Source organism: Rhinolophus sinicus, linkage group LG11 (assembly GCF_036562045.2).
Source record: "Rhinolophus sinicus isolate RSC01 linkage group LG11, ASM3656204v1, whole genome shotgun sequence".
Taxonomy (NCBI): domain Eukaryota; kingdom Metazoa; phylum Chordata; class Mammalia; order Chiroptera; family Rhinolophidae; genus Rhinolophus; species Rhinolophus sinicus.
In genome coordinates, this window is record NC_133760.1 from 70,826,808 (window position 1) to 70,853,073 (window position 26,266).

At 41.9% G+C, this 26,266-nt stretch overlaps 1 protein-coding gene across 1 annotated transcript; it reads right to left on the reverse strand.

Annotated features, from left to right (window-relative positions):
- Nucleotides 1-18,021: 18,021 nt before the first annotated feature.
- LMOD2 (leiomodin 2) lies at nucleotides 18,022-25,768 on the reverse strand. Its single transcript, XM_019750083.2, has 3 exons — nucleotides 25,371-25,768; nucleotides 18,986-20,335; nucleotides 18,022-18,476 (listed from the first exon to the last, which is right to left on the reverse strand). Exons 1-3 carry the CDS (start codon nucleotides 25,641-25,643, stop codon nucleotides 18,450-18,452), a joined length of 1,650 nt encoding a protein of 549 aa, XP_019605642.2. The 5' UTR covers nucleotides 25,644-25,768; the 3' UTR covers nucleotides 18,022-18,449.
- Between the last annotated feature and the right edge of the window lie 498 nt (nucleotides 25,769-26,266).

The following is a 26,266-nucleotide window of genomic DNA, read 5'->3' on the forward strand; positions in this document are numbered from 1 at the left end:
TAGTGTGTTATTCATTGTTAAGATTAAAATGGATGAGAAATCTCTTCAACTGTGTAGTAAAGTTACACAGTGGTGAATAATAATGGTTGGAGTTTTCAGCACACCGACAGCCCGGGAGTTAGTGTGCCGTTAAATAAACATGGTGAACAGAAGAATGTCACACCCTGCTCTGCTGGGAAACACGACAGCTGCTCAGCTGCTCCCTGGAGGCCTCTGCTGTGGTTCAGAGCATTCCCAGCGCAAGGTCAAACCGAAACCCTTTCATGGAGCAGAAATAATGAAGTTTCCTAATTCAGAATGATGCTGGCGTTTACCCGTGTAGTTTTCAGTAAAAGCCAGTTATAACAGTTCATGTGGGACTGAAATAGCTCTTCATCAACGGTACTAAAGATGGCATTTACTTTAAACAGGAAACTCAGTTTTTGATAAAATAGAATTTTTTGTTCTGCTGACCCTGGGTGGCACAAGTGGGTGTCTGACAATTAAACTAAGTTATGGAATCCAGTGTGTAGGATGCTACAGAATGCCTTCTTAGAGCTTTAGCCCAATTTAATGAACATTTCAAGAGTAATATGTTCTATTAAAAAATTGTTTCTATTGTACAAATATGAACACTTAAGAATGTATTAACTAAACTTGACCAAAAAATTTTAAAAAGTGCCTCAGTATTTCTTTTGTCACATTTTATTTATCTAATCAACAGAGAGATTCCTGAAATAACTTACTCTTTTTTTAGGAGCGGAGTCCTTAAAGGACGACTATAGAGATAAAGACTGTTTATAGTACAGTAGGGAACACTTCATGCAAAAGTTGAGAAATTTTGCTTTGCACGCTTTTTTTGACATTGTCACCTCTTACCTCCAAAAGACAGCATTTGCTTGTAATCTCTTGGTCGTTTATTCATGGTTGGTTTTTTTTAACTGCTTTTCATGAAACCACTGAGAAAACGTGTAGTAAATTAGTTGCTGTGAATATGATGGGAAAAATACCTTGCAGCTCATGCTAAGTCTGCCTTTACTTCTGTCTGATAATATGGTATCATTCATTGCCGTGAGGGAGCCCGTTGGAAATTTTGGCTTTATAACAAAACATATCTAAATGAATCAGCCATAGATCTTTTTTCTGTAAATATACATCAGTGGCCATACTAACTATACAGTATTTAATTGCACAGGAATCCGTTGTAAATGTAAACTGGCCATGTGCTCTACCAATAAGATTGACAAATCAAGATAGGAATAGCACACAACTATTTTGAGTAAAATAGATAGTAGCTTACAGGTGGTTTTTAGTTTAGTCAGATATTTTTGTATTAGGGAATTTCTAGTAAACCTGAAGTGGTCCCTTCATTTTTAACTACAAAATTTTCTTACCCTTACTTTTTTTAAACTTTCTATATAAGAGTAAGTTCAGTTCTAATAATATCAAATTGCATTATGACATTTGAAGTTCCAAGTGTCATATTGACACTATTTCCTGTCTTGAATTGATTGGCATGTCTTAACCCAAATTCAGTTTTATCTCAGTTATTTCTCGATGTGTGAGGATTTTCATCAAGGCCTAAGTATAAACATTTTTTTAAGCACCAGTATCACCATATTTAAACAACTCTTTATTAAGAGTAAATATGTGATGGGCATGAAATATAACGGTAGGGGTAAGCTAGGTCCCCTACTCCCTTAAATCTGAAATACTTATTTAACAACTGAAAGACAGTTGGAGATCAAGTTACATTAAGCCCTCATTTTCCAGATGAGGTTACCCACATTCAGAGTGGTTGAGGGGCTTGCCTGTCAGTTAGCAGGAGCTAATACTGGAAGCCAGATCTGACTTCTAGTTCAGGTACTCTTTTTTTCCTGCACCATAGTATTGTTTTATCCTTGCTTTTTCTCTTTTCCTTGTTGTTTTCTATTTTTCTTGAATTATGGATAAATTGCAGATTTACTTTATTTCTGGAAGATTTGTGGCTATAAGTTTCTCCCTTCCTCACATGTCACCTGGGTGTAGATAGAAGCCACCAGCACCCTGTTTCTGACTCTGCCCGGGAAAGCTGGCTGGCTTGGGGAGCCAGCCTCTGACTCTGAGGCATGTGATCATATTTTGGCTCAGTGATGGCGGTCACACATGGTCCAAGCATTTGGTCATCACCAGACAGTCCTGTCATTTAGTAGTATGTTGAAATGAAAGTGAACTTTTCATTCTACTTCCCAATTATTGTTGTTCCTTATGGATGTTTTTTAATGGGCCTTTATTTAAACATAAGTGTTTTGTAAACTCACAATAAATTTGCCTGACAGAACATTAGCTTGAGAATGCATTCATCTTTCTGTGTAATTTTCAGTCAGCAGCTGCACTGTCAGTTTAAAGACCGGGAGTTCTTCCAAGGAGCTGGAGGACGAATGGAACACTTGAAATCCAGCTTCCTGGTTTTCTCAGTAGGAAGAGGGGGAATTCTAATTTGATGGCCGGTACTTTACCTTTATTGGAAAAAAGGGAACTGAAACATAGCTAGTGTTTGTGGTGTTGAAAAGAAACAAATTAAGTGAAAAGAAAAGGCATTATATCCAGTTAACAATAGGGAAATACGAAGCTGCTCAGAATGTCTCAATCGTGTAGTTGCCTACAAGGCAACTAATTAGCTCCTTAAATCAGCTTCTGAACCTGGAAAGAAACCACCTTCTCTCTCGCCCTTTCTCTTTCAGGATGGGAGTCTAAGCAGGCAAGAATAGGAAGAATTTATGTACAAGCAGATTTTTAAGATTGGTGATTGGGAGAACACTCAGCAAGTAAAATTAAGTGTATTAGAACCTCCATTTTGAAGGATGGAAACTAGTTAGGAAGAAGCTCGTGAAAGAGTGTGTTTGTTTTCTGTTTATTGAGCAAGGATGTAAATGTAAAAGGACCCACTTTTTCTTGGTTGTGTACTCAGCTACAGCTCAGTTTATACCAGTTCATTCAAGTGGAAAATTCAAAAAATGGTTTTCTTTTTTTAAAGATTTTTTTGAACTTTGCTATGGATATTTGCTGAAGGTTGTGATGTAGTTAACATTAATAGTTAAGTAATTATGAGTAAATCTAGTAAGTATAGTCCGAGAGTTAACAACCACTCTCCAAGCCACCTGTAAATGGAGCATCTTATGATTCAGTGTAAGTGGCTTTCCATGGACAGCATGGCTGGATACCTGGATGCTATAGAACGTGTTTATAAGGACAAGTTCAAGTAGATTCTGAGTCAGATGATTGCCTTAGATCTGCACCAGTGCCCAAAACTTTTACAGCCAACTTCCCTAGCTTAGCCTGATGGTTTAGACCAGGTAGACTATATGCAAAGAGAAATTCTAGGTACCACCTGAGCACTTTCAGCATCCCTTTTACTTTCCACTTTCATCACTTTCTTATGCAGAATCCAAACAGGAGAAAAACTGGAGTCACCATATTTTTTCCACACATTTATTCATTTCCCAACTATCTAAACATGAAATCAAATATCATCCCAGTGGCCTGCTTAGGAGAAGAGGAGTGGGGAGAAACAGATACTGTGAATTTGAGTTCAGTCAGTGTTGATTCTGTAGAACGAATCATTATGTTCAGTTGAACTCCAGTGGGCTTTGGTAGGTTGTTGAAAAGGGGTAATTTGTAGGGGGAAATGTGGTTGTATTCTTTTCATTGCGTGGCTGGTTAACACTTACATGTAACATTATCTTCATACCTTGGGCTTGATTTGTGATACATGATGTTAGAATTGCAGTAATGACCCCCACACACGAACTGCTTTGATACTAAAATTTGGAAAGACCTTTCAGCATGTGAAGGCATTGCTGTATCTTTGTGTTGATAAGATTTTCCACAAAATTGAAGCGAGGGATGAGTATTGTAAAAACTAAGGGAATTTTTTTTGTTTTGACAGTTTGGTGCAAGAAGCTTTCAAATACACAATTTCTTTTCAATATTAAATACAGTTTCTTGTTTTATGGTTCCTGCCGTCTCCTCCTGCTTCCCTCCCCATCACCAAAATTCACAGTTATTGTCAGGTAATGAAGAGGATGGGGTATCAAATGCACAGAAGAGGATTTGCTTTTGCACATTTGGGTTCTTGAAGCTTTTGCGTTGATACTGGGGTACGGGAAGTCCAGTGAACATTCCGTGGACTTCTTGTAAGAATGACAGCAAGAACACCTTCAAATATTGGTCCTGCTTTGTAATGGCAACACATTTACCAGCGCTACGTGAACACTTTCCCCAGAGGGCACCGTCAACAGCTGCCCACTGAGTTCGGAATTCCCAGTGTAGACCACTCTCTGGTGTCCTCAGGGGGCATCTCTGGACGCTGTCTCCTTTCTGCAGAAGGTACTGTAATGTGGGCACTGCCCTACTTTCAGACCAGACTACTGTTTGATGACAATGATGAGCCCATTTAAAGGGGCTTCTCAAAATCCACAGCCATGCTTCTTCCACTCCCAGACCCTTTATCATGGAGATGTTTTTCCTTTTGAGAAAAATCATGATTAAGGATCCATCATAGCACTAACCAGTATTTATTGGAACACTTACTAAGGGCTGGGCACGCACGGAGTGTTGTTTCACACATGATGTAGTTATCCCAATTTTTCAGCCAAGGCAAATGGAACTTAGGTTAAACAATTTGCACAAAGTGAAATAGCTAGTAAATGGCAGAGCTGAGCCTCAGACTTGGGTCTGAAGACAAAGGACGTACCCTTAACCACTGTAGCTCCCTGTCTGCCAGGTACATTGAGACACCAGTGATGGTCTGCATTAAAAATAAAAATAATTACTCCAATATCTTTTCTTCAAATGTGGAAGGCTTGGGATTGTTCTGCTATGCACACCTAAAGACCCAAAGGGAAATGTTGCCATTCTTTTTTTAAAAAAAAATGCAACATAAGGGACAGTGTTATAAGAATACAGCTACATTAGCAGCCACTAAAGCAAGTCAAGACAAGTTTTGAAGTGAGCACAACCTCAGATTTTTGGACTATTCAGTGAATAGAATGTCTTGTATAATTTGTCTTTGGTTTGCTCATCCCCAACCCCCATTCCCTCTTCCATCACCATTAAAATATTTTTTTTTTCTATTTGAGATATTAGATTAGGTCACTGGCATATCTGAGTAATCCCACATGCCTCATAAATGATTACACAAGAATTTATTTGGAATTACCTCAGAATCCTCTCTGAACTTCAAGTAATCTCTGCCAGTGTGTCATCTTTCCTGAAGCATTTTCCATTTATTTCATATCTTTATCATCCCAATAGTGACTTTTAATTTATGAATATCATACGTGGAGAAATTGGAATTTTTTTGCCTTTTTCTGCATATGTTAAAAATGATTTGCATTTCTTTAAAAACAACTTTTATTAGCTTCTGGGATAAAAGCTTAGCTACCGTCCCAACAAGTTCTGACAGGCCAAGATCCCTGTTAAACTTTCTATGAGTATCTCCTTCTGAAAAGAGTCACCAAAAATTCTTGGCAGCATTTGGGGAAAAATAAACAAGGGCATTAATATTACCTTGCTCCTCCTGAATGTGATATTTTCAGCTTTCTGCTGGTCTCCTGTAGTCTCCACGACTCCTAATTGGTCACATGTTGATAAACCAAGAGTTACAGATGAAAGTATAATTTCTAGAAAGATATTCACAAATTCATATAATTCTGATTCCTTTATTTTTTTAGGATTTTTATTTTAAAATATACATCATATCAGTTCCAGCTGTACACAATAGTTGTTCAACATTTATATACATAAAAAAGTGGTCACCGGAAGTCCAGCAACCGTCTGACACTGTACCACGCTATCAAAGTATTATTGACTATATTCCCCATGCTGTACGTTACATCCCCATGACTTACTTGTTTTATACCTGGAAATTTGGGCCTCTTATTCCCCTTCACTCCCCCCGCCCCCATTTTTTAAATCTTTCAGTTAAACTTCAATATTATTTTGTGTTAATTTCAGGTCCACAGCATAATTTCAGGTCCATAGCATTTGTATAATTTAAAAAGTGATCCCCCTGACTAGTCTAGTAGCCACCTGGCACCACACATATTTATTACCATATTATTGACCATGTTCCCTTTGCTTTACACCCCCATGACTATTTTGTAACTACAAATTTGTGCTTCTTAATCCCTTCACCTTTTTCACCCTGCCCTCAATCTCTCTCCCATCTATCACCCTGATAAATCTAGTACCCATCTGACACCATATGTAGTTACTACAGTATTATTAACTCCACTTCTTATGCTTTCCCCATGACTACTTTGTAACAACTAATTTGTACTTCTTAATCCCTTCCCATTTTTCACCCACCCCCTAAATCCCCCTTTCATCTGACAACCATCAAAATGTTCTTTGTATCTATGAGTGTGTTTGTTTTGTTTGTTTGTTTTGTTCTTTAGATTCCACATATAAGTGAAATCACATTGCATCTGTCTTTCTCTGTGTGACATACTCCACTCAACACAATACGCCCCAGGTCCATCAGTGCCATTGCAGATGGCAAGAACCCATTCCCTTCCATGGCCGAGCAATGTTCCATTGTATCTATGTACCACCTACCTTTTATCCATCATCCATTGAGGACACCTGGGCTGCCTCCACATCTCAGCCATTGTAAACAATGCTGCAATGAACATATGGGTGGACATGTCCCCTCGAGGTGGCATTTTGGGTTTCTTTGGATAATTACCCAGAAGTGGGATTACAGGATACTCCTTTGTCACTTCTTATAGCCTTTGTTTTAAAATCTATTTTGTGTAAGTATTGCTACCCCAGCTTTTCCCCCCTATTTCCATTTTCATGAAATAATTTTTTCTATCCCTTTATTTTTAGTCTGTGTGTGTTTTTCAGTCTGAAGTGAGTCTCTTGTAGGCAGCATATGGAAGGGTTTTGTTTTCTTATCCATTCAGCCACCCTATCTATGTTTTTGATTGGAGCATTTGATCCACTTACATTGAAAGTAATTGTTAATAGATATGTAGGTATTACCATTTTATCCATATTATTTATTTTATTTTTTTGTCTTAAAGAAATCCCTCTAACATTCATTGTAATATTTGTTTGGTTTTGGTGAACTCCTTTAGTTTTTTCTTTTCTGAGAAGCTCTTGATCTGTCCTTCAATTTTAAATGATAGCCTTGCTGGGTAGACTAATCTTGGTCATAGGTCCTTGCTGTTCATCATGTTTAATATTTTGTGCCAGTCCCTTCTGGCTTGTAAAGTTTCTGTTGAGAAATCATCTGAAAATATTATGGGAGCTCCCCTGTAAGTTGCTAGTTGCCTTTCTCTGGCTACATTTAGGATTCTCTCTGTCTTTAACTTTTGCTATTTTAATTATAATGTGTCTTGGTGTGGGCCTGTTTGGGTTCATCTTGTTTGGGATTCTCTGTGCTTCCTGTACTTGTATGTCTGTTTCTTCCCAGATCATGAAAGTTTTTAGTCATTATTTCTTCAAATAGGTTTTCAATCCCTTGCTTTCTCTCTTCTCCTGGTACCCCTATGATGTGAATGTTGTTATGTTTGATATTGTCCCACAGGTTTCTTAAACTGTCCTCTTTTTTTTTTTTTTTTTAAATTCTTTTTTACTTTTACTGTTATCGGGTGTTATCTGCTGCCTTGTGTTCCAAATTGTTGATTCAGTCCTCTGCTTCATCTAGTCTGCTGGTGATTCCTTCTAGTGCATTCTTCATTTCAGTTATTGTGTTCTTCTGATTTTTTTTTTTAATGGTTTCTGTGTCTTTTTATGCTTGCTATCTCTTTGTTGAAGTCATCACTAAGTTCTTTGAGCATCCTTGACCATTGCTTTGAACTCTGTCTCTAGTAGGTTGCTTGCCTTCATTTCATTTAGATCTTTTTCTGGAATTTTCTCCTGTTCTTTCATTTGGGACGTATTTTTTTGTTTCCTCATTTTGTCTGCCTCTCTGTGTTTGTTTCTATATATTAGCTATATTTACTGTGTCTCCTAGTCTTGCTGGGTAGCCTTATGTAGTAGGTGTCCTGTGGGGCCCAGTGGCACAGTCTCCCTGGTCACCTGCTCTGGGTGCTCCAGGAGGGTCCCTTATGTGGGTTGTGTTCCCTCCTGTTATAGTTGAGACTTGATTGCTATTAGCGCATCAGTGAGTGGGATTGACCCTCAGGCTGACTGGCTGTGGGGTTTGGCCACATTGACAGCTTACAGGCTGCTGTGTGGGGGACTTACCCACTGAATGGGGTTCACCTCAGCGGGCTCTGGTGCTTGTTGAGACTGCCCTTTGGATGTTCCACTTGTAGGGCTAATTGGGCGGTGCTCTGCTGTTGTCTAAAGCCAACCTCCTAGTATGTTGGTTCTGGGGATTTCTGGGAAGGGTGCTGGTGCATGCCCAGGTCACTATCTGTGACTGTTAGGAGCTACAAAGTGATTCACAGTTTGTTGCTGCCTGTTCTGGACCTAGAGGCCACACTGCGAACCAAGGATGTCTGCCTCCAGTCTGGGGTAGCTCCACAAAAAGCCAGTGTGCTTCATGCTGCCTGTTGCTGGCTCCCATAAGGTTCAGCTGCTGATAAAGCCTCAACTAGTATGGATCTGGGTGTGGTGGGATCTCAGTGAGTCAGCAGGGTGGAGCAAGTGGAGCTCATTACACCAATCAGATTTAGATTTGGCCGTGGGGGTGGGATCAACACAGGAAAGATGGTGTCTACCTGCCGGCTGCACAGGAGCAGGACCCCACACGGAAAGTGGCGACTGTCTTCCAGCTCTCGTCCTAAGCCACACGCCTCAGTCTGTTCCCTCCATGTCTCCAACACCCCCTGAGTCACCATCCCTCCGCTGGAGCCCAAGGTGAGTGCCAGTGAGTGAGTGAGTCTGTGCATGGACCCTTTAAGAGGACGCCTGGGTTTCCCACCACCTTCCATCCGACCTGAACTGTCAGAATCCCCACTGTTTTTCAGTCAAATATTGTGGGGGCTCCTCTTCCAGGCACTGGTTTTCCGGGTTGGGGAGGCCAGTGTGAGCTTGGGATCCCTCATTCTTCCAGAGGGAGCCCTCTGCAGCCCAGATATCCCTCCTGATTCTCAGCCACTACAGCAGGTGTGGCCCATTCCATGTCTCCACCCCTCCTTCCCGTCTCGACATGGTTTCTTTATAACTTTGGTTATAAAACTTCTGTTCAGCTAGACTTAAGGTGGCCCTCCAGGTTGACTGTTCTATAATTTAGTTGAATTTTGATGTGTTCACGGGATGAGGCAAGCACAGCATTCATCTACTCCACCGTCTTGGATTGTTCTCTGATTTTTCTTTTAAACATCAAAACAAAACAAAACAAACGCTTAGTTTTCACAATGTTGCTTCAATGTAGAGTTCCTCTGAGCTGCTGTGTGTGGGACCATTTGTTCATATAAATGTACTGGTTTGTAACTCGGGTGCTGCCACCACCCAGCCCCAGCTGGGAGGGGAATTAATGCATGAAAAATTCAGGGAGGGCAACTTGCAAGTTGTAAACTGAGACTGACTTTAGATTATTTCTGTGTTTATGTAACAGGGATTACTCAGATGGATCATTTGAGATTTCATTGAGGAAGAGAGAGAATTTAGCAGTTTGTGCTGGTGACAACAGTGTTTTGATTAGAGGAGATTGATATAAATTTCAATTACATGGCTCATTAAAAAAAATAAGATATAAAACTCCACAAAAGCTGTGTTGCTAAGAAACTGTTTAACTTGTAATAAAGACTATGTGGTTGATTACAGAATGTTTAAGTCTGGAATGAGTGATTAGTCTTCCTAAAAGTAGTGCAGAATAGCCAATGTACAAGCAGATAATATATCAAAGTAAACACCTCTGCTGTAGAGTGCAAATTTGTCTAATGAACTCAAGAGTTAGGGTTTTAAAGAATATACTAATTTTATCTCAGAATGGTTTATTTGGAGAACAGGATTTCCATTTTCCAGTTGTCAGTCCTTGACCTGCCTAAATGTTCTCTTGACTGTAGCCTGCACAACCATTCATGACTGCAGCCTGACCACTGCCCCCAGACCACACATGGAAAAGGGGTAAAGTCTCTGAGGGAGGGGGACCAGCAAGAGTGGATGAGGACATTCCTAGAAGTGGCCCTACAGTGCACAGAGGGAATGTCTACCATTGGCTGCTGTGATAAATAGTATTTTTTAATAAAAATCTTAAAATTAAGAAAAGGACAAAAACTTGAAAGAAGGGGAGAAGGGAAGGGAAGGGAAGGGAAGGGAAGGGAAGGGAAGGGAAGGGAAGGGAAGGGAAGGAAGGAAGGAAGGAAGGAAGGAAGGAAGGAAGGAAGGAAGGAAGGAAGGAAATAAAAAGGAAGTCTTCCACCTCAAAACAGTGGGAATCCTAAGGAAATCATTCCTTCCATAGTATGTGGCAAGAACTGAGTTAGTGGCAGGTATAGGGTCCTGTGTGGGCACCGAGGAAGCCTCATCACCTAAAGCAAGCTATTTCTGCAAAAAGCTGGAGAGTCAATATTTTAGACGTTGTGGGCCATTTGGTCTCTGTCATAACCGTTCAACTCTGCCACTGTAGGGTGAAAACAGCCATAAATGAATGAGCATTTCTGTGTTGTAATACAACTTAACTCGTAGACACTAAAATGATAATTTTGTGTACTTTTCACGTGATACTCATTTTCTTCTTTTGATTTTTTTCCCTTACCATTTACAAATGTGAACATTCTTCTTAGTTTGCAGGCTGTTCAAATATAGGTGTTGGATGGATTTGACTTGTAAGCCACAGTTTCCTGTAGACCCTTGATCAAAAGCAGATAAGGGGTCAAGGAAAGCTTCTCAGGGAAGGTGACACTTGAGGTGACACCTAATTTGGGTTTTCTCCATCTATTCAAATATACGTAATTGAATTCTGCCTATTTATTGGACACAAAAATAAGATTCAGTCCCTGATCTCCAGGATATATCATCCAGTAGGACAGTAGGAAGATTAAGATACATTCACAAATAGTATATAATGCAAAGCAGAATGTAATGTGGGGTATAGAGTATAGCAGGGCCAGGTGTTGGAGGAGGGAGATGAGCTCAGTTTTAAACACACTATGTCTGTGGTGCCCGTCCATTTGAATGTGTGGGTTTGGAATCATGGTGCAGTATTTGTATTGGAAATAAGAATTTGGGGTCATGTGATACAAGTGGTATTTAAAGATAAGAGTTTGGATGAGGTCACCCAGGTAGCATGTGGAGGAGAACAGAGGCTCTTTTGAAGGATGCCCTTCACCCCATCTCCTTGGGTCAACAAGCTACTCATCTTTCAAGGTCTCTTGAAGGGTGAGTAGGTGCTAACCAGATGTAACGAGTAGGAGAGGAATTCCAGGCAGGTAGGGTGGTATGTGAAAAGGTGTGTGTCATAGGGAGCGTCGCATGTTCAGTGAACTGCAAGTTGCTCAGTGTGGCTTAAGCACAGGGTACATGAGGACAAGTGATGGACGATGAAGCAGAAAGATAATGAGGGCCACGTTTGCCGTGCTAAGGGACTTGAACGTTGGTCTGTGGGATATGGGTTACACTGCAGAGTTCCAAGCAGGTGACTGATGTGATCAGAATTGCCCTTTGGAAAAATTAATTACTTTAGAATGTTGAAGGCGAGTTGTGGGTGAGTGAGAATGGACACATAAACTAGTTAGGAAGCAACTGGTTAGGAACCAGTTAGGAAGAAACAAGCTCAGAAGAAACAGACAGCAGATTGTGAGTGATTCAACAAGGGCTTTTCTTGGTGGTCAAAGAGGGTACACAATTTTCCAGAGGGGTGAAATTCTGTTCACAACCATACCTTCAGAGTGGCTCCTGTTAAATAAAGGCTCTTTGGATCTGCACCACGCTGACCAGTTTGGATATGCAAAGGTAGACTGAAGCTGGTTTTTGGAAGGGAATCTAGAGAGCCGAATTTTCTGTGCATAACAGAGTGAAAAGAATGTGGAATTCCTGAGAGTAATTGAGGAGGCTAGGAATGAGGCAGAATCATGAGAGGGAAGAGGACAAAAGTACTAGCAAGAAAACACAGACTATTATGTGAGATAAAGTAGCCGGTGGGGAAAAATCTCTGATGGTGAGTTAGCCAGAGGATTCCTAATACGTAAGCTCTCATGTTCGGTTTGAAGTCGTTTGTACAGCTGTTGTGTCAACCGCACCTTCACTTCCCAATTTTTCATGCAATGTTGAGTCTATGGAACTCAAGAAAGAGAGCTGATTGCCACAGGTCACTTGGCATGGCAGGTCAGTGTAATTTGGAATGGGCCATTAAATCACAGGTTTGCAAGATGCATGCTTGAGCAGGGAGCCAGACAACCAAGGGCAGATAAATCTCCACCCCCCGCCCTCTATCCCAGGAATTCTCAGAAATCGGACAAATTTGGACTGTCACAGAGATTGAATGAAGTTTCCAGTTATCTTTATCTAGAATATGTATATATATGTATATGTATAATGTCATTTTTACTTAACATGAGAAAAAGTATATAAATTTATGTGTACATATATAAATAATATATAAATAAAATACATTTTTCTGTATATAAATAAAATATATTTTTTCTCATGTCAAGTACAAATGGCATACCAGGAAGATGTGCCTTTTTTGTTCTGAGCTCTGTGGACCCTCTGAGCTTCCGCCAGAGCAGTGCACCCGTTTTCGAAGCGTTGCTCTGCACTCTTCCTCTTGGTGAGCGGCCCGTTCTACACTTACGATCTGATTTCCATCTCCACTGCTGGCATGGACTTGCTCTCACCAAGATCACCAGTTCCAGCTGCAGAACTCGCAAGGCATGTTATGCTCTGACTGCTCCTTCCTTCCTGCAGCTCTCCGCTTTGCCAGATGATTCTCCTCTGGTTTCTGTCCATTACACTCAGGCTCTGCTTTTCTCCACACTCGCCCTGAGAGACCTCATGCAAACCCCTAAGTTTAAATGCCACTCATACCACATGACCCCCCCTCCCCTGCCCGCCGTCCTTACTTCCAGCACAAATCCCACCCCCATGGTTCCAGACCTACACATTCAAATGGACAGGCACCTCAGACACAGTGCATTTAAGACTAAGCTCATCTTCTTCCTCCATTATCTGCTCCTGCTGTATTTCCTACCCCACTTTGTGGCACCACCATCCACTCAGGTGGCCCAGGCAGGAATGTAAGTGTCAACCTAGACTGCACTTTTGTTGCCTCCTGCCCCCTACATCTAACCAGCCACTGAATTCTGTGGAGTAGACGCATTCTTCCTCTTTGCTGTGTCAATCCTGACCTCTTAGCACCTGCACAGCATTCACAGTTCAAGTCTGTCTCACTTCGTTCTTAGATCATTACAACGGTCTCCTCACTGTTCTTCCTGCCACCAGCCTCCCTGAGTCTGTCCTTCTCTCCATGACACAAGTCATGTTTTCAAACCCTATATAAACATCATGTCACTTCTCCTCTTGAAATCCTTTGATACACCCCATGACTTTCGCAATGAAGGCCACATTTCATAGCTTACGCTAAGTTGTTGAGTATGGGCTCCTGTGACTCTCAATCCATCCCAGCCTTCTTGTTCAGAATTAGACGATTGCACGGACTTTTTGCAATGCATCTTAACAACGCATGCTTCTGTGGTTCAGATGGGCATATAATTCGGCTGAGAGAACTTTGGAAAACATGACAATTTGGATGAAACCTAATTTCCCATTTTGAGGTACCAAAATAATGCCTACAACTCTTGTCTATCTGGGACACAGCTTTTTGGCTGTCAGTCATTCAATCATTTCTTCTAAGGGCTTTTTGGAAAATCTACAAGTTAGAGTAAGAGAGGAGTTGAAACAAACTAAATATCCAACATCAGAGCACTAATCAAAATAACCTAAATATCCAACAATTATTGAAATTGCTTAAATAAAATATGGTGGGTTATATAATGGTGTGTATGCTGTCTTCCCCTTTTTATAGAAAAGCGTTAAATATTTGTTTAAATACACGTTAGGAAGGATCTGAAAGGATCTACACTAAAAGGTTATCGGTAGTTGATCTATGTGGATGGGATTTTGGAAATTCTTTATCTGTATAATCTGATTTTTCTTAATGACCACATCCTGTTTTGTAAAAAGAAAAGGCCATATAGAAACTATACAACAGTCTTTAATTCACAAAAATTACCAGTTCTGGGGGGGAAAAAGACAAATATTATCTCTTTTCTCACATCCTTGTTTTTACAGAATTCCATTAAACCCTATGATTTTTTACCATTTTCTATAAAACCCTGTTTCCTCAAACTTCAGTGTCCTTCCTCATTTCCTACCTCCATCATTTGACTTTTATTTATTTATTTTTAAGTCTGACATCTTCTCTACTCTTTAAAAATCCAAATCAAGTGTCACCTTCCCTGAGAAGCTTTCCTTGACCCCTTATCTACTTTTGGTCAAGGGTCTACAGTAAACTGTGGCTTACAAGTCAAATCCATCCAACACTTATTTTTGAACAGCCTGCAAACTAAGAAGAGTGTTTGCATTTGTAAATGGTAGGGGGAAAAAATCAAAAAAAGAAAATGAACACCATGTGAAAAGTACATAAAATTATAATTTTAGTGTCTACAAGTAAAGTTGTTGTATTAGAACACAGAAATGCTCATTCATTTATGGCTGTTTTCACCCTACAGTGGCAGAGTTGAATGGTTGTGACAGAGACCAAATGGCCCACAACGTCTAAAATATTAACTCTCCAGCTTTTTGCAGAAAAACTTTGCTTTAGGTGATGAGGCTTCCTCGGTGCCCACACAGGACCCTATTCCTGCCACTAACTCAGTTCTTGCCACATACTTTGGAAGGAATGATTTCCTTAAGATTCCCACTGCTTGGAGGTGGAAGACTCTTTCTTTTTAAAGTTTTTATCCTTTTTTTATTTTAAGGTTTTTATTAAACAATATAGCTAACATACAACATTATATCACTTCCAGCTGTACATAACGGTTGTTCAAGATTTATATACCCAAAGAAGTGATCACCATAAGTGCAGCCACCATCTGACACTGTACCACACTATCACAATATTATTGACTATATTCCCCATGCTGTACGTTACATCCCCATGACTTACTTGTTTTATACCTGGAAATGTGGACCTCTTATTCCCCATCACCTTTTTCTCCACTTTTTAAATTTTTCAGTTAGTTAACATTCAATACTATTTAATACTAACTTCAGGTGCACAGCATAGTGGTGAGACATTTATATAATTTAAGAGGTGATCCCCCCTGACTAGTACCCACCTGGCACTATACATAGATATTACCGTATCACTGACTATATTCCATATGCTTTACTTCACATCCCCGTGACTATTTTGGAGGACACTTTCTGATTTAACTTAGTGGTCATTTCAGCACTGAGCAGAGCACCTCATTACACAGGAGGCACTTGATACTCGCATGATGTAAGAGGGGACGGGTTAGGCTCCCTCCACTGGAATGTAAGTCACAGGAAGACAGGGATTTTATCTCCTTTGTTCACTGCATATCCTCAGTGCAGAATAGCATCTGGAATGTGGTAGGTACTCAGAAAATATCTGTGGAAGTTGTTAAATGCATCAGTGTCGGTACCATATTTCTGAGTTTTCTAATTCTTAGGTCAGTTCTTAGTCTCTGATATCATGTTATTTGATGGTTAATGGGAATAAAACTCTACCTTCTAAACCTTGGAGAAACAAAGGTAAGGCAATGTTAACTGTATCATGAAAGGAAATAGTTAAGAGGTCTTTTTAAGAACGTATCCATTTATCCCAGTCTTCATTGCGTCTCAATATAGGTACAGCGGCTGCTGTGATTACTTCTTCCTTTCACTCACTTGTAGCAACTTCGTCAGGGCCGGTATTAAATCAACATCCTGCTGACACGGAGTTATTAAATACCTGTGGCAGCAGGACATTCAGAGTGACTGAGACTCAGCATCCTGGCCCCGTTTCAGTTCAGGATGAGGTGTACTTTAAGAGATTAATGTGCAGATGTAAATCACAGCCTAAACACTTCATTTAGTCTTGGGCAGCCTCTCTCCCAGTGAGCTGAAAGCTCTTTGTAGAGGATGAACTAATTCGTGTTCATACCAGCTCTATGCATTCGCAGGACGGATGAACTAAGAATTCCTGCTCTCTGCTGAATAAAGAGAGTCATAGCACCTTGCATGTTTACAGGACTGTCTTCTGAAATAAAATTCTAGAACGTTTTCCTGAATGACCAATATACCCACTTACTACCTGACCATTTCATACTTGTCTCACTATGGGCTTTATAAATACTTTGTCTTGCAGATGAAGTGTGAGGATCCCTGTCTTTGTTTACATTTTGTGAACACCGAGTAAGTGCAAGCTTCTCTTTCTTGAGGCCCCAAAAGTTTCAGCAAGGCAGCCTTTTTAAAACGTAAAGGATAGAATATTTGACTGCTCATCACTCACTCCTGGTGAGAATGCCTGGCTGCCTCCCCAGCCCTGGCAGCAACCCTTTCCCTCCTAACTTGGGAGCACTGCCGAATACCCCCTTTCTTGGATTTGTGCATGGTTTTATCGACGACCCAGTTTATGAGCAGCCATCTGCTCCTGTACCTCAAGGTGTTGGAGCTGGAAGCTGGTTCCACTTAGAAGAGCCTCGTCCTTGTATACACACAGGGTCAGGGGAAGGGAAAGTCTGTCTGCCTTGGCTTTCTGTCCTAAATTCTCACACACACACACACACACACACGTCTTTGGAGAACTTACATTTTAGCTTTTATTCTTTGAACAACAATAATGAGCATGATGGTGAACACTAATGAAAAGGAGTAAAAATAGTGAAGTCACTATCGAGGGAAACGGAAATGGCCACCATAGTTCTAAGAACGGGGAGCCCTTGGGGGGCTTGAGTCTGGATGGAAGCGGAGAGAGGTGCAGTGATGCAGAAGGAGCATGGGTGGTACAGAGATAGAGTTTTACACGCAACCTGACTCTGTCTGAGCCTGCGTTTCCTCATCTATAAAACGGAGATAGCATCTTCTAACGCTCTTGTGAAAAGTACATGAGACAACTTAGTTCAGAAAATGTCAGCCACTCGCCACGGGGCACTGACCTAGCTAACGGGCCTCTGGAACCCTCCTTAAGAGATAATATCAGTTATCCTGATTGAGGAAGAGAATGGCAGAACCAACCATATAGAAACAGACTAAAAGACACAGACCAAAGAACTATTGAAGAATTTTCAAGGAGAACACATCCTCTTGATTGGAGATAATCCAATGCTTTGTACATGAAGCAAATAATTATAGAATGGGTGGTCCAGACAGCTTGCCAAGACAAGTGTTATACTCTGCAGTACACAAAGGAAACACTGCTAATCATAGTTATTGCAAGAGACTAAAAGGTTTATAGCTTTCAGAAGCTGGAGGGGAACACGATAGTGGAACGAAGGTAATCTCTGATACGTCTTTCTCTTATTTGAATTCAGATATTTCTTGAGTGAGGGGGGTGGGGTAGAATAATACTTGGGGATTGCAAATACATGTGCCCTTGTGCCTGGATGTGTCATGGATGTTGCCATCATCACTGTGTGTGTAGAGCTCAAAAAGCTGAAACCCATTGGACTAAGGCTTATCCAAGAAGAGCTTAAAAGGAGAATTGAATGGCGAATTTGCAGCATCAGGCACAAGACAACTCCGAATTCCGGGGGCCTATCTTTCAAGCATTCCCCTAGCACTTATGTCCTCTTGACTAAGAAACTTTCTTACTTTCAATGTTGCTTCTTCCAGAAATATTTGATTTTAATTATACATGATTGAATTGATCTAGTGGCCTTATGGGAATGTGGGGGTGTCAGCTGGCCTCCTGGGTCTAATATTGATGCATCCAAGGTGATAGTGGCCACTTCTGGGGTCTTTTCCCAAGCTTTTATCTCTCTACCAAGAAGACTTTAAAGAAAATTCTTGATGCCAGACATTTAGAAAGAGCTCTGTTCAAATTTTCTTGAATGTGAGAAAACAAAGAGAAGCAAATGCTAAGCACCCAAACACTTTTGGGGTGACAATGTAATATTTTTAATATTTAGCAATGTTACATACACACCTGACAGGTGGATCAGCTCACAAAAAAATATTAGTTTGTTTTAAAAAAACTTCAATCCAAATTTATTGGGATTACAAAAATAACAGCACATTTTGTTAACTCATTACAACTCAGAGCTACCAACATATCCAAAGATATGAATAGCATCTTTAAACTGCTTCTTGCCAATACAAATCTGACATAAAAAAGTTTATTTTCATATTTACAGAAGAAACATGCTGATTGTTCCTTAAAATTCTCTTTGGAATTAAAGGGTGGAGCTATTTTTAAAGTCAGCAAACATTTCAAATTGAAGAAAGTATTTTAGAAACATCGCACAATGCATTTTATTTAATACTACTGAATAATTCTGCATCCTCTTCTAAAGATGGTGTTTTTATTGCAGAGCAGCTGGAACTTCCACCTGCAAAAATAGAGGATTTTCTTTCAATATAAACAACATAAATGATAAAGTGAACAATATCTCTAGGGTATGTCTCCAGCAGTATTCTCTGAGAAGAACTCAGATATAGATGGATTATTGCTGAGTGCTATTCAAATTTTATATTACAAATTAGGTTTTAAATCACTTATAACTCTGGGTAACATTTTTGACAAGTGATGAATCTTTTTTGGGAATGTAGATTGTACTCCCTGACTTTCTTATTAAAGAAATCAGGATTTTTATATGTTGGAGTATCTTAAAATGGGCCTGGCCCTTAAAGGACTAAGAAGGACCCAGGCACGCCTCTCAGATGGAAATCTGCTCACTGGTGACCTGCTCCTGATGTTTCAAACTTGGTATGCTTGCTCTTGCCAACTCAAGTATTAAAATTGAATAAGTATTTCGAGAGGCGACTTCGGTGCCATTGTGCACTGGAGGCCGACCCCTTTCTAACTCTGTGCCCCAGGGTCTGCTCTTGGGGAACTCACCCGTCTTAGCTGCTTTATGCTACTTCCCCGAATCGCTTCCATGAGATTGTCATGAGCTGATCTCTGTGGGGTAGAAGGTCTGGAACTGTCTTCCATTTTCTTCTCTTGCACTGACCTCAGGGAATTTTTTATTTCCTTTAGGATATTGTTTGGCTGTTTCTTAACCTTTTTGCCTTTTTTCTTTTTCTGTCCATTTTGTAATGCCCGCTGGGCACTCTCCTGTTGTTTGATGACCTCCGCGATGTTTCGGGTGATGTACTTTTTGTCCGGAAGTGGAGGAGGTGGCGGCGGAGGAGGGGGTGGCAATCGTTGGGGAGGAAGGGGGGGCGGGGGAGGAGGAGGGGGCGGGGCCACGGGAGATGCCGGCCGGCTCCTCACAGTCTGGGCTTTCTTGGGGACTTTGGGGGATGACCAGGGCGATGCACATGGTGAGGAGCCAGGCGTTCCTCTCTGCCAGACTTTGGTCCTCAGGTTGGATCCTCCATCATACCCCTCTTGCTGTTTTTGCTCCTGCATCCGCTTCTGCCTCTGCTTATCCATGTTTCGGGTCAAGAGGCTCGTCATGCTCATTCTTGGTCCTGGGAGCTCGAAATGGTAGCCCAGCCTGAGCAGCGTGGTGTTGTCCCGCAGCAGCTTGACGATCTCCATCTCCACCTGGCTGCCCATGATGTGCCTCTGGTTGTGGAAGCGCAGCTCCGTGAGCACCGCGTTGCGCTGCAGCGCCCTCATGATGGCCAGGACGCCCTTGCCCGTGATGAAGTTGGAGTCGAGGTTGAGGTTGGTGATGTGCGCGTTGACCCGGAGCATGTCCGCGATGGCCAGGGCCGCGCTGTCGTCGGCGTGGGTGTTGGCCAGACTGAAGGTCTTCACCACCGTGTTGTCCTTGAGGGCCTCGGCGAAACGGGCGAGCGTCGGTGACGTGATGTTCTCGATGTTGTTCAGATTGACTTCCGTGGTGTCAGGGTCGTTGTTTCTAATCTTCTCCAAAGCATCCTCGATCACCGTGGGGTTTCCGCATGGGTGCATGGCCGCCGGCGACTCTGCGTTCCTCCCGCTGTGGCCATTGGTCAAACTTATGTTTTCTATCTGACTTTTAAAGGTCTTTGGCCTGGAATTGTCAGAGCTGACACTATCATAATTTACAGTTCCATTAATACCTTTCTCGTTGTCGATGGCTCTTTCCTCTTCACCGCTGTCCTCGTCCTCCTCCTCGTCCTCCTCCTCGTCCTCGTCCTCGTCCTCGTCCTCGTCCTCCCCCTCCTCTTCCGTGTACACCTCCTCAGAAACCTCACTGTTACTTTCCGTAAAGACAAGCTCTTCCTCACTCTCCTCTTTGTCTTCTTCTGCAACCTAAAGAGCATAGCATCATCAGTAAGTTTGTCATATATATATGTATATATCACATCATTATGTTGTATACCTAAAGCTAATACAGTGTTATATGTCAATTATAATCTCAATAAACTTAAAAAAAAAAAAGAAAACATTAAACATTTTGTATGGCAAGCAATACACAACTTTATAAGGAAAATAGTGAATCTGCTGTGTAACCGAAGTTAACATTTCATGGCATAACTTTCAACAGCTTTTTCTACAAACGTTTCTTTGGTATTCTGCAGAATATATATCCAGAATTCAATTGGTTGAGTTAAAATTTCCTATCATTTTGCCACTTTGGATAAAGTAAGTTAAAACTTCAAATTTGGAAAACTTTGATAAATTTTTAGTCTCTTAACTATCGAGTCAGAATGACTTGCCTCCCAGTGTACTTACAATTCATCAGATTCAACCCTCCCTTCTAGAATCACCCCTCTGACCTGCTTAATTCTCCATCCCAAACAAGGGCAACTAACATGCACATGTTAACAGTTTCCTTTCTTTAATGTTCCAAATTCTTCCCCAAATTTGTCTCCTGTAGCAGATGTGACAGGAGCCAAGTGCTCTCGGCTTCACCTGTCTCAGTGTAGACAGAGGGAGGAGTATTATTTGCTCCTCCAGCATTTATCTACCTCTGGGGTGGAGCCCTGCTCAGGGTCTGGGAGAGTCCACACCACCTGGGAGCCGCTGCTGCCCCTGCCCTGGCTCTGGGGAAGGAAGCTGAGTGGCAGGGCTGCTGTTCAGGGCGCAACAGGTGAATGCCCAGCTCCAGGCAGGAAAACATTGAGTCACCCTTTGCAGCAAATCAGCTTGAAATCTCACTCTAGTACAGGGTTAGATGAGACGGACTGCAGAAAACACAAGGTGGGAAAGGTAATCGGCCTTGGCTCTACCTAGATTCTCAGCGTAATGTGGAACAGCAGAGAACAGTAGAAAATTTTGAAGGAAGACATTGCCTCAGCCTGATGGTCTTAAATTATTTAGCATGCATCAATTATGAAAGACTTTCAGGCAAACACAATTCCATTCTATCTCTGTCTTTCCTGTTTACTAAGACTCTATACTAAGAAGCCCAACAGACCTCTTTCTTTTTTTTCTTGCTATCTTATAAAAAAGCTTTTTTTGTGTGTGTGTGTGTGGAAATTTATGACAGTTAAATTTTCTCTAATGCTAACTTTTCAGTCCTTTATCTTCTCTAAAGCCAAGTGTCCCTCCCTGTCCCCAAAGCCTCTACACTGGCAACATTTTGTTTTTGTTTTTTTTGTTGTTGTTGTTGTTTTTCACCCTGAGGGCTCCTGCTGCCTGAGGCATGTGGAATGAGCTTTGGAAAACAGTGTTTGTCTCCAGGGTTGTTTGCCCAGTTGCTATCACAAAATAGCCTCCAGTTATCCACTTGTTTGGAGTGGCAGCCACCAAGTGATGGCCTGGGGAAGGGGTCAGCCACTCCTGGGATGGCTTGTCCAGTCTTAATTTACTCACTTCTTCAGGATCCGGATGGTGTGTGTGTGTGTGTGTGTGTGTTTAGCTGTTTCCATATTTGGAGGAAAGAGGCCTCTCAAAATCCAAGGTCTACTGCCTGTGATGCCACCATTAAATTGTATCCCTTTTTGTTTTTAAAAGACCTTTAGGCTTTATCTGCAGATGTTTTCCCCTCAGCAAGTACCTGGAGAGATGATATGTGAAACTGTTGTCTAGCAATGAGTTATCGTGTAATAACCAAGTGACACTTCTTCCAGAAAGCCCCCTCAAATTATCCTTTTGATGCATTCTCACATCTTGTACTTCCCCCAGTTAAGCACCTATTTTAATGACCTGTCATTTTCCCCAAAAGACTGTTAGCAGGGTGAGGACAGGGATGGTGTCTGTTTTGTTCACCTAGCACCGTACTCAGCATGTAGCAGGGACTCAATATATATTTGTTTACTGAATGGGCGGATGTAGAATGACATTGGCTAAGAGTCACTGAGTCAGGATGAGGCCCAGGAAAAAAGTACTGACCGGGCTGGGTCGGGGTAAAGTGACCAAGTGTCCTGGTTTGCCTGGGACTGAAAGCTATCCCAAGAAGCAGGATTTTTAGTTCTAAAATCTGAATAGTCCCAGATAATCTGAGATGGTTGGTCACCCTAGGTGGGGACATCCAGCAGAAGAATGTCAGAAGGGAGAAAGGTGTCTAGAGAGGAGAGGGAGGCAGGAGGATGCAACACTCAATCTTTGTCTACTTTCTAAATTGCTCTGGCACCAGGACGGACTACACCTTTCCAGATCTCCTCTCTGCCACTGCTCTGGAGTTAACCCTAATCCCTGTGAGAATGGGGGTGGGAAGGTGTGGATAGGGCCAGGCAGTGAGGTGTACGTTGCTGAAGGGGCTATAGGAGAAGGTGAATATTGGGACATGTAGAGGATAAATAAGGCCACAAGAAGGGGTGGCCATCCATTACTCCTGATCACCTCCCAGGCATCATTCCCTGAAGAAGGCCAGAGGCTTGGTTTTCAGTTCTGCTTCTGGGTCTACCCATGAAGAGCTAGTTGACTTTAGAGGAGTCCCCTCTGAGGGTTCTTAAAGAAACTAGTGTAGTTGAGTGGTTCTAACCTTGCAGTGTGTCATAATCACCTGTAGGCTTGTGAGACCACTGAATGCTGGGCCCCGCCCCCAGAATTCCTCATTCAGCAGGTGTCAGAATGAGCAGTTCTAAAAAGCTCCCAGGTGATGGTGGTGGGTGGGCACCCTCATTTTGAGAATCGTGGTCTTTGTGCCAACAGAGCTTGGTCTGAATTTCAACTCTACTTTAAAACTATTCATCTCAAATGAGTTTCTTCATCTCTCTTAGTCTCAGTTCTCATGTGCAGAAGGTAAGAATTCAATGAAATAATGTGAGCGGCCCCTACGCCCAAGGCCCAGCAGAGATACAAACTAGGAGAGCTAGAGCCTTGGTGTCCCAGGCCCCCTGGAGCTATTTCACGGAGCATAGCTTTGTGTGAGCCCACGGGGGCAGAGGCTGTCATTCAACAGGAGTGGGAGGTGATTTTCATAAGCCCGTGACAGAGCCAGAAGCCTGACAACAGAGACTCCATCTCCTTTTCATGGGCCACACTGTGCTGCTCTTCACTTACGCTGCCATCCCCCAGCCACCCCTCAGCTGCTTGAGTTTTTTTCCTGGGGTGGGAATGGATTTACACCCTTCACCAGCAAGCTCCTGCTCAGCACTCCTTGTGACTACAGAGACAGCTGGCCAGCGGGCAAAATGTAGTGAGAGAAATGTTAACCAGCCGAGAAAGGAATCAAAGTTCGTCAACACAGCAGCCTCTCTAATTGAGCTGATAAGCCACTGGCAGGGCTCACCAGAACCTTTGGCAGGATCCGGTGGGTTTCATCAACAGCTGACAACAGGCTTTGCCCTTTGTTTCCCGCCCATCTCAAGACACCATGACATTAAAGTGCCTTTGTTGCATTATTGCTACAATGGCTGTCTGTCCTGGATCCTCTGAGACAATTTTAATCATTTTATGAAGGAAATTCTTTAATAACTGCAAAAAAAATGTCATGTGTATTTTTAAATCAGATTTCTGACACATATTCCCACATAAAAAACAAACAAAAACAAAACAAAAAACAAAACAAACAAACAAAAAAACAAAAAACAAAACCTCTAAAAATCATGGTTGTGGAGGAATTGACCAGCCCAAATCCTGGCCTGTCATGTGTGTCCTTCCTTATCAGCTCCCCTTCCAGTCCTTCAATGCAGGCAGCCACCGTGGCCTTGGCAGACCCTGGCCTGATCCCAGTGACCCTTCTCAATGATTGACATGGACAAAGCTCACACATGTCTTGCTACAAATGTGGCCCACACACCCTACCACCGAGATCATCTAACAGAGCCTAGATTAGTACCTGGAACTCTTACCACTGGCTCCAGGCCATTTTGATTTTAGATGATTCCAGTGGAGCACAGAGGTTTTCAACTCTTGCTCCTGACCTGTGTTCTTTCACAAATTCATAAATTTGTTATGTTAACGTTCTATTTTCCCAGAGCATAGTCTTTTGAACTTCCTTTTATTGATGATTCATTTGGTATATTTAGAGTAACTGTTTACTGGGCAGAGAACAAGCACTCAATGGACCTGAGCTCTCATAGAAGTACATTTCCTGGCCTCAGTATCACCATTATAAGCAGGAAGGAATCTTAGAGATCATGTACACAGGTTTGCTTAACCTGGGTCCGCAGGTGGGTTCAGGAGAGGTATCGTCATTCTGACATTCTATGTAAAAGTTTGTGTATATATGCACAGTGCATGTGCATTTTCTTAAGAAGGTCCATAACTTACCAAAATCTCAAAGGGGTTTTTGATTCACATACACGCACACAACAAACTAAACCCAAAAAAACCCAAACAAACAGAAAAACCACTGGCTCCCACTCCCTCCATGGACAAATGGGAAAGAGAACCATGCAGAAGTGACTAACGGTTGAAAGTCTAACAACTTAGGGACAGAGCAGGGACTAGAAAGAAGCTCCCCTCATTCTCACTCCCATGTATCTCCTACCACCCCACACTCCTTGGAGTGGGAAAAAAGAATTGTTTTTACTGTAGCCACCATCACAGTCAAAGCAACAAGAGTATGCACTTTTGCCTTTATAAACAACGAAAATAAATTTACTTAACTGCCATATATATGTACAGATACTATGCCACATCATCCCCAACTTATAACTCAAATTGGACTTACATTTTACAAAATATCTAAACCCATGCCTTACTTGTGAATTATTTTCCTCTTGAAAATTCCATCATTAGTCAATTATAGAACCCCAGCCAATCATTTTACATATTATGATCTATTTGGTGGCCATAGAAGTTACAGGACTATCTCAACCCGAGGGATTTTTCAGTAGCAGATTATAAGAAAAGAAAAGAGATGAGTTCTGCAAAGTTAGAGAAAACAGGTTCCTGTTTTGGGGTGGGATGGTGGGGGGCTGGGAGTAGCCAAGGAAAAGTCCCAAAAGCCTACCTTTCCACACTCCCCCAGCCTCTCCTTCTCCAGGAGTTTTTGGGACTCCTTTTCCCAATAGGCCATCAGTGCCTCTCTGCTGAATGTCCCAGTGGGGGTTTTCTCAGTCAGGCTCTTTTGCCTTAGCCCCACAGGAAGATTGCGGTCAGGTTCAATGTCTTCCAACTCCCTCTCTAGCTCCTTCAGCTCCTCAGCTGACAGGGAAGCGAGGAGTTCATCCTCATCGATGGATTCATATTTGCTAAGTCCTCTCCTGTAGCCGAAGGTAGACATGGTCCCTGCTTTGTCAGACCCCCAAGGAGCTTGAAGAACCAGGCATTCAAAGCAGCCAGACGCAGGCAGGGAGGCGAGTGGGAGGCTGGTCAGCAACTGGTGCTAGGAATGGCTGCGATAGCCTTTTAAGAGTGGTGATACAGGCTGTGACAATGCAGAGAAGAGTGAAAGCATAGGCTGTTTTAAGCATCAGACGTCAGCTAGACATTTGAACACAAAGAATGTCACATCGGTGGTGGATGGAGGTCTCAGAACCAGTGGGGATTATTAACATACTGGCCAGGGACAGATTTAGCCAAGCCTGATAGCTCAGCAGAGAGGACAGGCAGAGAGTGTTTCAGATAGGGAGTGACACTGTTTTCACTTTGTATTCAAGCAACAGGCGAATCAACTTTATTTTGAAAATGACTCGCTACCACCACCACGGCCATTAAAAGTTTCTTTCATTATGATCTTAGAGGTTGAGAGCTGACTATGCATCACTCTACAAGTAGTTATTCAGGTTCTCCTAAAAACACTGTGGGTGGTATGGATGGAAACAGAAGGCTAGAATAATAGAGTACTTCATATTGTTGTTGTACTTTGCAGTTTACAAAGCACTTTAATATCATTTTCCTCATCAT

Excerpts from the sequence above, each read along its gene's own strand:
- LMOD2 (XM_019750083.2), bottom strand. The coding sequence starts at position 25,643 with ATGTCTACCTTCGGCTACAGGAGAGGACTTAGCAAATATGAATCCATC. Across the intron at positions 20,336-25,370 it reads GGCTGGGGGAGTGTGGAAAG|GTTGCAGAAGAAGACAAAGA; the intron begins GTAGGCTTTTGG and ends TATGCTCTTTAG. Across the intron at positions 18,477-18,985 it reads GCATAAAGCAGCTAAGACGG|GTGGAAGTTCCAGCTGCTCT; the intron begins GTGAGTTCCCCA and ends CTATTTTTGCAG.